Source organism: Grampus griseus (assembly GCF_964374135.1).
Source record: "Grampus griseus genome assembly, chromosome: 8".
Lineage (NCBI taxonomy): Eukaryota > Metazoa > Chordata > Mammalia > Artiodactyla > Delphinidae > Grampus > Grampus griseus.
Window position 1 is genome coordinate 96,828,888 of NC_139002.1, and position 14,027 is coordinate 96,842,914.

At 41.1% G+C, this 14,027-nt stretch overlaps 1 protein-coding gene across 5 annotated transcripts in view; it reads right to left on the bottom strand.

Moving 5' to 3' along the window:
* AMBRA1 (autophagy and beclin 1 regulator 1) overlaps positions 1-14,027 on the bottom strand; it is a 175,674-nt gene that overhangs the window by 89,991 nt on the left and 71,656 nt on the right. For all 5 annotated transcript variants that reach the window (XM_082659585.1, XM_082659583.1, XM_082659582.1 and 2 more), the window contains 2 exons: positions 9,492-9,572; positions 8,761-8,861 (listed from right to left, as the gene is read on the bottom strand). In XM_082659585.1, coding sequence (XP_082515711.1) covers positions 8,761-8,861; positions 9,492-9,572 — 182 coding nt within the window. The remainder of the gene's footprint in view (positions 1-8,760; positions 8,862-9,491; positions 9,573-14,027) is intronic.

Sequence of the window (14,027 nt, forward strand, 5' to 3'; positions counted from 1 at the left end):
CTAGAGCAGTGTTTCTCAATTTTTCAAGTGCACCAGGATCACCTAGAAGACTCTTTAAAAACAAATTCCTAGGCCCACAACCAGAATTTCTGCTTCAGTGGGTCTGAGGTAGGGATCAAGAATTTGCATTTGTAACAAGTTCCCAAATGATGCTGATGTTATTGGTCCACTTTGAGAGTCCCATGTTGCCAAGGTTACATAGGAGCAAGCACTTAGTCTGGAGAGTAGATGCTTATTTCATGAGCGCAGGTTCTGATGGGAGACAGAAAACGGTTTCTCAAATGCAAACTCTGACTCCTCTAATCTAACCCCCTTGGTTGACATGACTACAGGCAACAATGGACACATTAGCATGTCAAACTATCAACACAGGGACCTTCAGGTTACCATCTGTTGGTGCCTTAGAGCACAAGCTCCCAGTTTTTTCAACTCTCTGACCATAGCAAAGGGGAGAAAGCCCTGCTTGGTACCCAGGAAGTGCACCATTGTTGAGGAAAACAAAAGAAGAGTGAGAGATCAGCAAGGTTATAATCATTGAGGAGACTAGCACAGCTCTAACTCATGCTGGCCCCCAAGATTTACAATAAAAATCATAATGATAATAGCTAAAATCTATTGAACACTTACTTTGTGCAAAAAAAAAAAAATCCTATTCTAAGTGTTTCATATATATTAGCTCATTTAATCCTCAAAACAATTCTACGAGCTAAATACTATTCTTACGCCCATTTTACAGATGAAGAAACTGAGTCCCAAGAAAAGGTAAAATAAATTAACCAAGATTACACTGCTAGGAAGTAGCAGCATGAATATCTGAACTTAGATAGTCTAGCTCTGGAGCCCAAACTCTTGAACATTTTGTTCTACTGCCTCTCAAACCAACTCTACACTGCAAGTGGCAGCTGTCCTTCCCAAGCTCCACTCAGGCTCACAGACCCATGCAAAACACAAATGGGGGCACATTCAGAGTCACTTCAAACTGCACCAAAACCCATAAATTCTTGGTCCAAGCCCAGGTTTGAGTTACACACACACACACACACACACACACACACACACACACACACACACACACGCTAATCTATTAGGATTGGCAGTTAAATTCTCAGGGGAATTATTAAATTTTTAGTGGCAGGGCCAAAACAAAAACAAAAAACACATAGAAACTCAGGCTACAACCTGGCTAGACAGTAAACTCCATTAAGGGCAGAACCATTAAATTCTTTTAACAGACCTAAAGAGGACTTCCCTGGTGGTGCAGCGGTTAACAATCCACCTGCCAATACAGGGGACACAGGTTTGAGCCCTGGCCTGGGAAGACCCCACATGCCACGGAGCAACTAAGCCCGTGTGCCACAACTACTGAGCCTGCTCTCTAGAGCCCGTGAGCCACAACTACTGAGCCCACGCACCACGACTACTGAAGCACACACACCTAGAGCCCGTGCTCCGCAACAAGAGAAGCCACAGCACCACAACAAAGACCCAACACAGCCAAAAAAAATAATAAAAAAAAAAGACCCAAAGAGCTCTGGAAAATGCTAAGCATTTAGAAAGTTCTATGTACATTTCAAAGTGACGGTCCAGAAAGAGCACAGGAGTTAAGCATCAGTGGGGAGAGATCAAGAGGAAATTTCCTAGGGTAGACAGAGATGGAGGCACAGAAAAACTTAGTCACACATTATAAAAGGAACAGAAAAGTTCGCTGACAAGGCCCAATATTCTCCTCTAGAAAAGCCTGAAGAAGCACAGATAATTCAGCTTAGAAACCAGGACCTAGGTTCTCGACAAGCATACTTCTCACTAGTGGAATAAGGAGATGCAGCAAAGGGCTGGGGTAGAGAGAGCATGGATGCTCCAGTGATTGGTGGAAACCAAATCAGTAAAAGGCCCTGGATGCTGTGTAAGGCATCTGTGAAAGCTGGGTTCTCTGGAAGGAGCTGCTTCCCAGGCAACCAAGCCAGCCCCTTATCGCCTTTACTTTCATCACTGGAGCAGAATGAAAGGTAATTGGGTTAATTATTAAAGAGGTCCTAGCTAGTACCACCACCACTAATTGTCCATTAATCTGGGGTTTATAAACAGCTATCTTAATTGATGTTGAGTTGGAATGTGCCACTTACTTTATTAGCCTGGCAACTGGGTACCGGAGAGGTAAAGAACATGGAGAAGGGTCCAGCCAAGGAGATAAAGGGTCCAACACCAGAATTATCATTCATTTCTGTTCATACTCATGTAAGTATACCATGATGGCCTTCAACTGTATTCACTACTTTTCATCTTTCCTAGATTTGCCAACTCAAATGAAGATCTGATATACAGTAATTAAACCATCTGTTGTATTAAACAACTATGATAGTAAATTGAGAAATTAGACTAATTCTTAAATGTCAGCAAGCCCGAGGACCCAGATGTCCACCTAGTTGGCCAAACTAGATTAGACAGGCCTCCTGAGAGTAATTCCCTAAAATACCAGAAAAGTGGGGAATATCTAAGAAAGAGGACCACTGTTTTTAAAAAAGAGGAGAGGAGCAAAAGACAACCAAAAATAAAGTTAACAAGAAAAAGAAAAGTAAATTCTTGCAAAAGGGGTAGCTCTATTTTACTCACAACAGGCAAACAGAAGGATGCCTGGGATATGAGATTACATAAAGCAATAAATTGTAACACTGTATCACTGGGTTTGTAATATATAGACATAATATACATAGCAATAATAACACAAAGAAGGGGTATGACAATGTAGCTATAATGGAACAAAGTTTCTGTATCTTACCAGAATCAAGTCTCTATAAGTCTGAAGTAGATCCTGATAAAGTACAGTTTAAAATCAAGAAAGGAATTAAAATAGCACATTAGAAGCTATCCACTTAATACAAAAGAAGTCAGTAGGGGCTTCCCTGGTGGCACAGTGGTTAAGAATTTGCCTGCCAATGCAAGGGACCCAGGTTCAAGCCCTGGCCTGGGAAGATCCCACATGCCACACGAGCAACTAAGCCCGTGTGCCACAACTACTGAGCCTGCGCTCAAGAGCCCGCAAACCACAACTACTGAGCCCACGTCCCACAACTACTGAAGCCTGTGCGCCTAGAGCCCGTGCTCCTCAACAAGAGAAGCCACTGCAATGAAAAGCCCGTGCACCGCAACAAAGAGTAGCCCCCACTTGCCGCAACTAGAGAATGCTCACGCACAGCAACAAAGACCCAACACAGCCAAAAATAAAAACAAACAAATTAATTAACTTTAAAAAAAAGTTAGTAAAGGAGAAACAGTAATAAAAAAAGACATTAGAAATACAGAAAACAAACAGCAAAATGGCAGGCAAAAATCTAACTATATTAATAACATTAAATGTGAATGGACTAAACAATCTAATCAAACAGCAGAGATTTTCAGACTAGATAAAAAACAACTATATGTTTTCTATAGGAGACACACTTTATATTCTGATATATAAAACAGGCTGAAAGTAAAAGGATGGGTAAAGATATATTACACAACCTACATCCATAAAAGAGCTGGAGTAGCTATACTGATGTAAGAAAAATTAGACTTAAAGACAATATTACTAGAGAATATAACCTTTAAAAATTGTGAATCACTATGTTGTACACCTGAAACTTATATAATATTGTACCATCATCTATACCTGAAAAAAAAAAAGACAATATTACACAAGATAGAGGAACATTTTATAACGAAAAAGTTGATTCATCAGGGAGGCAAAACAATTACAAATATATAGGTACCTAACAACAAAGTCCCAAAATATATGAGGCAAAAACTGACAAAACTGAAGGGAGAAATATACAGTTCAGGAATAATATTAGAAATTTCAATACTCCATTCTTAATAATGGGTAGAACAACCTGACAGAAAATCAGCAAGGGTATACAAAACTTGAATAACACTATCAACCAAGTAGATCTCCCTGGCATCTACAGAACCCTCCACATGGCGACAAAAGAATATACAACCTTGCCATGCACACAGGTAACATTCTCCAGAACAGACCATATGTTAAGCCATAAAGCAAGTTTCAATAAATTTACAGTAACTGAAATCATACAAAGTATGTTCTTAGACCACAGTAAAATTAAATAAGAAAGCAACAACAGAAGGAAATTTGTAAAAATTGAAAAACACACTCCTAAACTAATGGCTCAAAGAAGACATCCTAAGAGAAATTAGGATGACTGGGCACAAAGCCCATGACACTCAACCAGGCCCCAATGACCTGTAGCTAGAAGCAAAAAAATCCTGACACTTCCCATTGATTTTAATCAAAATACTAAATTAAATCCATCAGGACCACATCTGCTGGGAGCAGATGCTCATTAGGATGAAAGTCAAAAAGATTAGACAGAACAGATAACTAATACCCTACATTACCCAGGTCCCTATCCCTCAGCGTTTCTCTTCCAGTAATTACCAGGAAGACGTCAAATGCCAGGGCTTCTCATTTCACTTATATCAGGTCTCAAGCATGCAGAAAAATATTATAGGCTTAAGAACCTTTCGGCAGATACTCCCTACTTGAACTCAGGCAAAACATGGCACAGAAGGCAGAACAGAGTTATTATGAGTCAGGCAGACCTGGTTTAAAGTTCCAGGTCTGCCTCTCACTGCATTATATTGGACAAGTAATGTAACTTCTCTGAACGTCAGCTTTCTTCCCTACAGAATGGAAACACACTATCTACTTCATAGGGCGGTCATAATGTATGGGAAAGCACTTTGGACTGTACCTGGCCCATAGTAGGCAGTCATTAACTTCATTTCCTTCTCTGTTATAGACTGCTATTACTATACACAGCTAGAGCTGTCTGCTAAAAAGTCAGCAGGGGGAGCGCCCCAGACTTTTGCGTGTTTCCCCAAAAATATACCGGTAAAGTTGCAGTAGCTTTAAATGTAGTTATACCTCTTTAAGTACAGGTTCAGAATTTGTGTTGCTGAAGAAGGGGCCTGGTGTGGGTTGATGGGTGACTGGAGGCCACCAGGAACCTACAGAATTGTGGAGAAGACAACAAGATAAGGCGGAAGAGATGAAGATTAACAGACTATCAAAACACTTCTCTGTAGCAGCTTCTGTTTTATATTACTGCTTTCAGGCTCTTGTGGGAGGAAGTGGGCAGAATGGATCTTAATTTTCTGCAAATCCATTTTTGTTGATGATTCTGAATGGCTTTGGCTAGGGTCCATTGAAAACTCATTTGCCACTGGTAATGCCTCCTAAAACTGCAGGTGTGTATATACTTTGTCCCTCCAGGTCTGCCAAATTTCCATGCTTCACCCCTACAAAAAGCCACTCACCATACAAAGGTTTCTGCCTTATATTTGGAGCTAAGAACCAAACAGCAAGACTGAGGTACAGCCAACCACCTAAACTCTGAGCTACAGAAGAGCAGGGATCTTGTCTGTCTTATTCACTCTGGTAGCCTACAACAGTGCCTGGCACACAGCTGCGGAACAAACGTCTACTGAATCTAATTGTTCTGAGACCATCACAACCTCATTCCAATCATATAAGAGAAAGTGCCTTTCCAGGAAAATTGGGAGTGCTTACTGCTAAAACACTAATTTGTCTTCACTTCAAAAGCCATTATTACAGCAGCTCTATCTATTACATGATCACAAAATAAGTTTAATAAAAAGCAAAACATCTGTGTCCAGGAGGGCATGAAGGCTCGGGGAAAGGCCTATTATATAATAAGATTTTCCTTAGCAAGCACTACTGGGTCACAAAAAGCTATGTCTAGAAACCACTTAAAATAGAGGAATTAGAACAAATAAGAAAACCCCTGAAGATCAGCCAAGTTCCCTGGGACCTCTTTCCCTTTTCTAGATTAAGGACCTAGAAGAAGAATGCTATTTTGATGCTCTGTCCTTAAAAATAGCTGTGGGGAGGCAGGCAGACTAGGAAACAGAAGTCCCACTGCCTGGTTCACTTCTGGCTCCTCTACTTCTAGCTGCATCACTCTGGGCAAGTTAGCCTTCTGGGCTTCAGTTCCCACCACTGTTAGATAATAGCACCCATCTCATAGGATTACTGTGAGAATGAAATGAAATATGACTAGGAAGAGCACTTAAAACACTCCCTAGCATACAGCCAATGCTCAATGAATGTTAAGCTTTTTTTTGTTGCTGTTATTATTATCATTGGTATTTTCTCAAGAGAAGAATAAAAGTAACACAAAATTGTCAACAGAATCTGGAGGGACATCCAAATGTCTACAAATGATGAGGGCATTTAAGGAAAGACCAGTGGGGTAGATGCAAACTATTACATACAGAATGGATAAACAACAAGGTCCTACTGTATAGCACGGGGAACTATATTCAATATCCTGGGATAAACCATAATGAAAAATAATATAAAAAAGAAAATATATATGTGTATAACTGAGTCACTTTGCTGTACAGCAGAAATTAACACAACATTGTAAAACAAGTATACTTCAATTAAAAAAAGAAGAAAAAAGAAGAAAAGACCAGTGGATACTCTGCAACATGCATCTTGAGAAAATGGGAGAAATGAGTTTAAATGTGAATGGAAACCATCCACTAATCTAATTCAAGAATGAGCTTCTTGAGAGCCTAGATTTCCTTCCTCTCAAGGCACTCTACATCTTTTGTTAGAGAACTTTTCTCAGTAGATTTCATGTTTGTAAACTGCCTGCTGGAACATAACCCCTATATTCAAAGGTATCCACAAGTGAAACTGGGCTATTTGGGGTCAGACCTCTGGGCATAAAGCAGGGAAGAAGAAATGGAGGTAAAGAGTTATTAGATCAAAGGAGAGAAAAACAACATACAGCTGTTCCAAAAAAACTAAATGCAAAGGAAATAGAGACTTCCCAGCAGTAGAGGAGCAGGGAGCTGCTGTGTTGGGTGGTAGAGGCAGATGTCTGGAACAAAGAATGGTGGAGAAGAACTCTGTAGTACTGTCTGGCAGCAAGTGATTATCTGCCAGTGAGGAGCTTCCACGTGCCATTAGCCAAGCCACACAGAAGCGCCAAGCAAGGAGAGCCATGGGGTCTGTTTACCGACTAGGGCCCTCCTCAGTCAAAGTTGTCAGGACACCATGGTGCAGTCTACTCCCCCACCAAGCCTGGGCCTATGAAGCCCTGGTGTCCAGTAGAGAGAAACCATTGAGGTTTCTGGGGTTTCTAGGCCTTGACACTGGGTCAAGGATACTGCTACTTAAAGGAAGCCAGATCCCATGGCTTACCAGCTGCCACAACAGCTTGGTCAGAAATCATATTCCCCCAGCCTGACAGTGCTACTGCCTCACACCGATCCCTCTCTACCTTTAACCATCACGTGGCCCAGATTTTCCAAAACGTAATGTCATTTGAATTTTTTAAATAAAGATGCTTATTAAAGATACACCAAGAGACTTCCCTGGTGGCACAGTGGTTAAGAATCTGCCTGCCAATGCAGGGGACACAGGATCAATCCCTGAAGATCCCACATGCTGTGGAGCAACTAAGCCCATGCGCCACAACTACTGAGCCTGCGCTCTAGAGCCCACGAGCCACAACTACTGAGCCCACGTGCCACAACTACTGAAGCCCGTGCACTGCAACGAAGAGTAACCCCTGCTCGCTGCAACTAGAGAAAGCCTGCGCACAGCAATGAAGACCCAGCGCAGCCAAAAATTTAATTTATTTTTTAAAAAATACACCAAAATGTGGCTTGATTTTTACAGTTTTTAATGCCTTCACATACATAAATTTACAAGTTGGCAGTGGAGGTGGGGGGGAAGGGGGAAAAGAGAAAAACCTTTGTTAGAAAAAAAATAGATTCTGCTTTGTTTCCTTCTCTAGACTGCCCAGAAGCAGCAGCACACACTGGGTCTCAGCCCAGTCACATCACGCATATTAGCCCCAAAACGTTGGTCACTAAGTTATTCAGCCACCATAAAACTGCATCGGCTGGGTTTGTCCAGTCCATTTTCTATTCTGTGGAAATTTCTAAGCCAGCTCCATGGGTCCCTCTCCTCCTTCTTCCTCTGAAGATTATTCCACAGGGCCTGGAAACTCCATGTGCTGGCAGCAGCAATGGGTTGGAGAGGTGTGCTTTCAGTCCTAATTAAATCACAGGATCTGGCTCATGCGTACCTCAACAATAAAACATGAGCAAGGCATCTTTATCATTCAATTTAAAAAGTCTATTTGCTGGATTAAGAAACAAATGGTTTAAATAAATTTTAAAAAAGATGTCTGGGGACCTCTCTGGTGGTGAAGTAGATAAGAATCCGCCTGCCAATGCAGGGGACATGGGTTCGACCCCTGGTCCGGGAAGATCCCACATGCTGTGCAGCAACTAAGCCCGCACACCACAACTACTGAGCCCACATGCCACAACTACTGAAGCCCGCGTGCCCGGAGCCCGTGCTCCGCAACAAAAAGAAGCCACCGCAATGAGAAGCCCACACACTGCAACAAAGAGTAGCTCCCGCTCGCTGCAACGGGAGAAAAGCCCGTGTGCAGCAACGAAGACCCAACGCAGCCAAAAATAGATAAATAAATTAATTAAAAAAGAGATGTCTGAAGGAAGTGGGAATGGGCAAAAGAAGCAGCTTTCCTCAATCTGTAGTTTCCTGCCCTGAAGTAAGGAACCAAGTACAAGACCTTAAAAAAGAGTTTTCAGCCAGATGCCAAGATGCCATCACATCAGCATAGGTAAAGGAGGGGAAAGCTTTACACGGCTCCCTCCCCCTTTAAATTTTCAAAATCCAAAGAAACAACTCCTTACCTGCCAGGACCCTGTTAACAGAAGAGTGAGTAGCCAAGCCAGGCTGTCCACGTTCATGAAAAATCCCAGCATAAGGCAAGTACTCAGGCAGCAAGAAACGCCTATAAGATGGGAAGGAAATCCAAAAAAGAGGGGATATATGTATATGCATAGCTGATTCATTTTGCTGTACAGCAGAAACTAATACAACATTGTAAAGCAACTACACACCAATAAAAATTAATTTAAAAAAACGCCTATATGAAGGAATCACGCGTTAAAAGCCTACTACAGACTGCCTTAAAACAAAGGAGATATACTATCTACTAACCCTCAACAATCAAAGATAAGGGATCCACTAAGCCTAGGAATCCAAAGAAACCTAGAGCAGAGTACAATTCCTCTCACACGTTTGCATCTTCTTCCAATCTTTCTTCTAAAGTTTCCCGGGGCTTCTATTCTTGAACAGGATGCTCCCAATGCCATTTTTCTATGTCTTTTCATTGTGGTTAATCATTTCCTGTCAAGTCTTTAGGTGGCAGGGCTGGACTGTAGGCTCACTAGGAAATAATTCCAGATATGGACAATCCACCAGATTGTCCATATCTGGAATTATCTGTCCAGGACAAATAATTTTGTCCAAATAGGTCTGTCCAGGACAAACCTACCAGAAAGTAGGTTTAAAAATCCCAGCCTCTCATAAAGCCTCCCTCAGAAAAGTCTCTCATAAAAGTTGACTATCCAGTTCTTACCTTGGGACAAAGCGTCCAAGTGAAGGTGCAGACATCCGGGCATTTCGTGGAGCTCGGTGCCTGGATCTGTCACCATTGTCCCTGGAGAAAACAAAAAGACTACACCTAAGAGAGTCACTAAAGCAGAAACAGACACCAGCCCAAAACACAGACATCCCGCAAACTAAATTCCTACACTTAGGTGAAGGTCCCAGAGAAATTAGTCATCTGGTTGCTTACTAATTTGGGTGGCACATTAATATACTACGTTTCTGGAGTACCACAATTAAAATAATTATGAGCATTTACTAACAGTTCAGTAAGAAGGAAGATTTTTCTTGAAATAATGTGGTCTCTGAACTCTGCAGCATCTGAAATCGAAGCCAAGTTTAGATCTTCTAAAGGGATTTAGAATGGATATGTATATAAACATATCTCCTTCTAGACTGAAAGACAGAAAAACTTTGGCTTCGGGGGATCTTGAAGGAAGAAGAATTCTCCCATCAAGTTCATTCAACAAATGGTTATCTTTAAATCTGTTTAGGTCCTTGGTGTGGAAAAATCATGGATATGTGAAAGAAAAACAACACAAGAAAAAGACTAGGCAGTCCTTTCTTTTAGAGATTGAAAAATTAACAATGATGAAGATTATTAGACAATGCAATCCTAAACTTGGTCATTTGATTAAAAAGAAAAAAGTCTAGTGTTTTCTTTATGGTCTGTTAAAGTAATGGTAATAAACACCATTTACGAAATATCTACTAAGTCCTAATACAAAGGTTATTAATATGTTACCCCATTTAATCTTTTGAGTTTCCCATTAAGTCTCATTAGATCTGTTTCACAGATAAGGAAACTAAGGACCAGAGAGGCAAATACCCAAGGTCACACAACTAGTAAGTGGTTGAGACAAGATTCAAGGAAGATCCATCTGACTCTGAAGCCCTTGCTCTTTCCACTACACTTCACTGCTTCCTACAAGGAAAGACAACAGAAACTTCACGTGGCTTAGTTCCCAATGCATCAAAGGAACAATAAGCCAAAGGGCACTCTGGCTGGATAGAGCAGTTAATTAGCTGTTTAACCAACTCCACAAAATAAATGAACCTCTTGAGAGCTTGATTTGGGGTATGTTCTGAATTCTTCCTTTGGATTATCTTCAACTTAATGAGATAATCTTCAAACTGGCACTGTAACCAAAGTTAAGACAACACTTTGGCTTTCAAGTGTACTACTGGGACCCTTACAAACCAGAAATGAAAGCCTAGGAAGGTTTTTATATCTTGGTGGAACTGGATGCTGAGCATTTAGAGACAAATCAATATCAGGGATACTGGAAGCTGATCCATTAAAAGTCAGTACTTGGTTTTTATTTTTGCAGAAGAGAAAGCATATTACTGTTTTCTTTAACATATCATAGTCCTGTGACTTGAAACTCTACAGATGAAGGGAGAGGCAAGGAAAGAGAGATAAGACCATATGGAAAGTGAAAAGGGGATTATAAAGAACAACGAGATCAGAAGTTCCTGACCAGCAGACTGCAGCTCTGGGGAGCCCACAAATTATTATAAGGAGTAGCTGAATATCAAACAAATAAGACAGCTCCCAAATTAAGTATATTATTATTTTTCAAGTATATGTAGATTCAAGTTGTGATCAAAGTACCAACTCGGTTAAAAGTACAAGTGGGGGCTTCCCTGGTGGCGCAGTGGTTGAGAGTCCGCCCGCCAATGCAAGGGACACGGGTTCATGCCCCAGTCTGGGAAGATCCCACATGCCGCGCGGAGCGGCTGGGCCCGTGAGCCATGGCCGCTGAGCCTGCGCGTCCGGAGCCTGTGCTCCGCAACAGGAGAGGCCACAACAGTGAGAGGCCCACGTACCGCAAAAAAAAAAAAAAAAAAAAAGTACAAGTGAACTCATGACAGCTTTTCATAACAGTATATTTTACTTACAGATGGGCACTAAAAGTGCAACTAATTATCATGAGAGAAGTTAGAACACATATTAAAGTTAAGAAGGGTCCTAAGGGGGGGGAGGAAGGGTCCTAAGCCTCAAAAAGGTTGAAAATTAAGTTACAGAAAGAAGCATCATGGGACAAATCCAATTACTTTATTCTAGAGCTAAGAAAGAGCTGGCCTTCCCAGAACCATGCTGTGGAGCTGACAATTTACTTCTGAACAAGGACCAAAGAGCCCTCTCTCTCTGGACAATAAACAGTGCTCTATCTGGCATTAGCAGAGTTGAAGAGCAGGGAAGGAGAGGGATGTACAGGAGACAGTACTGATCAGCAGTTGCCAGAATCAAACATGACACAGAGCTGGGTGAAAGGACATATGAAGATAACTTAGAAAGATGGACAAATGCCAGGGCTGGGAGAAAATTTGGCTCCTATGACATATTTCACAAGCCTCTTTTAATTGTTATTAAAACCTAAAAACAATTAACTTCTTTCTGATTCAATTTCTCCTTCCGTCTTAAAAAAAAAAGGGAGGAGGAAGGGCAAAACATGGTCAGAGATAATGGCTTTATGTTATTTAGAGATTACCGGAAGAGATATATATATATGAAAATCAGCTGGCTCAGATACAAGCAGTCTCAGAATGATGGTTACATTAGGCACCGCAAAAGAGGCAATAATATTAAGTGAGTGGAGATGTATCTCTTGGTCCTCAGTTTAACGTCTTGACTAATGATGGGGAAGTAGGAGTTAAACAGCATCTCAATAAAATGTAGAGAAGACTTCAAATTGAAAGTGTTGAGCACACTAGCAAAGAAGGAGAAATGACAAAATTGTACACAGAACAATTAGTAAAATGTGAAATGTGGTGAACACGCAAATGAGATGCTGCCTATGGGAGAAAAAAACACAGGCATCTAGGAGAAAATAGCCTAGAACAGCTCAAACATTTCCTTACCAGGAAAAACTTAAAACATGAATGGGTAAGGTGGCAAAGGCCAGAATGTCCAACCACAGGACAAGTTAAGCAAGTAGAGGGCAAAAGCCCCACGTTTTAATGCTGGCACACAAAAATCCCTGACTAAAAGCATGGCCCTAAATAAATTAGAGGTGAAAAGAGCAACTAATGACTCTAGCTTCTATAGTCTAAAAAGAAGGGAAAATTCAAAATAAGGAGCTGAGATGGGGAAACAAACTTCAATGCAAAGGATATCTGCAAGGGCGGGGTCAGGGTAGAAGTGAGGGGAGAGGAAGAGTGGTTAAGAGTTTCAAAAAAAGGAAAAAAAAAAGAGTTTCAAGAAAAGGGCAAAGAAATTAAAAGTACTTAAAATAATGTTCAATTTAGAAAACTACACAGACTCTGACACTCACTTCAGTGCTGATACAAGACCAACTTGGAGCAAGCCTCCACGAGATGAAGAAGGCAAATTTAGGCAGAGACTAAAGATTAGAAGATGTTTGCCAGATGAACAGTGGGAGAAAGACAGACCCAGAAAGACAGTTTACCTTAGGAATAATGGAGGGTGATAAATACTGGGCCTAACATAACATAGCCCATGCCCTTTTCAAGGGTAGTACTTAAAAAAAAAACAAAAACAAAAACAAAAACAGTGAAGACCAGAGTATGCAAGCACGCTGGTACCACTCCTCTATCACTGGAGGACTCTTTCTCACCAGAATACTTTTCAGGGAAACACCAGAGAAATCCTCATCAATTTCATCAGCCAGAAGCTGCCTTTAAGCCAGCAGGATAGAAGCTGGCTGAGTTATTAATGGCCTTCCCAGTTGTTCAACTCTGTGCATCTCTGATTAACTCTCAGAAGGCTATTTGGGAAGGAGAGAGGGAAAAAAATAAGACTTTCTCATAAAAGATTTTGTAAGGAAAAATCACCCTTCAAACAAGCATCCAAGACAACTGACAAATACAAGAAAATGCATCTATGGAACAAGGGAGAAACACAGCAGCTACTCTTGCTAAATGCCTGGGATTAATTGCCTCAGAGAGAAGCTGTAACTTAAAGGAATGTAAAATACACCTACAGACTGCTGTCTGAGTCCTAACCAGAGAGTCAGGCTGCCATTACTACTCAGTGACAAATGGCTCTGACTTGGGCCTTTGTAAATAAAGCTCTGGCAGCACAAAGCTCAAAAGGCCATTATCTTCTTGACAATACACAGTTGACTGTGCTGAAAATTAGACCATTAAAAAAATACTTGTTTCCCTGTGCTCTTCAGTTTCTACTCAATCTCCAGACAGTAGAAGGCCTAGCTGGTGTTCCTGTCCTTGGATGGCACAGTGATCTTGGTCAAGTCCTTTCTTTACTCGGGTGCTATTAGTAAGACTCTAGACTCTACTTCGAAGGACTGTGCACGCATGTCAGGGCTAGATTTCTGGGAGGAAGGCACAGGCCCAGCTGATATCATTCACAGGGGATACCTAATAGCATAGGTCTCTTGGAACTTCAGAGCCTTAATTTTTCTCCAAGGAATAGTAATATAACAGATAATTACCACTTACAAATTCCTCTCCTTTCTTTTTCTTTCCTTTTTTGTTTTTTAATTTGTTTGTTTGGCTGCATTGGGTCTTCGTTGCTGCGTAC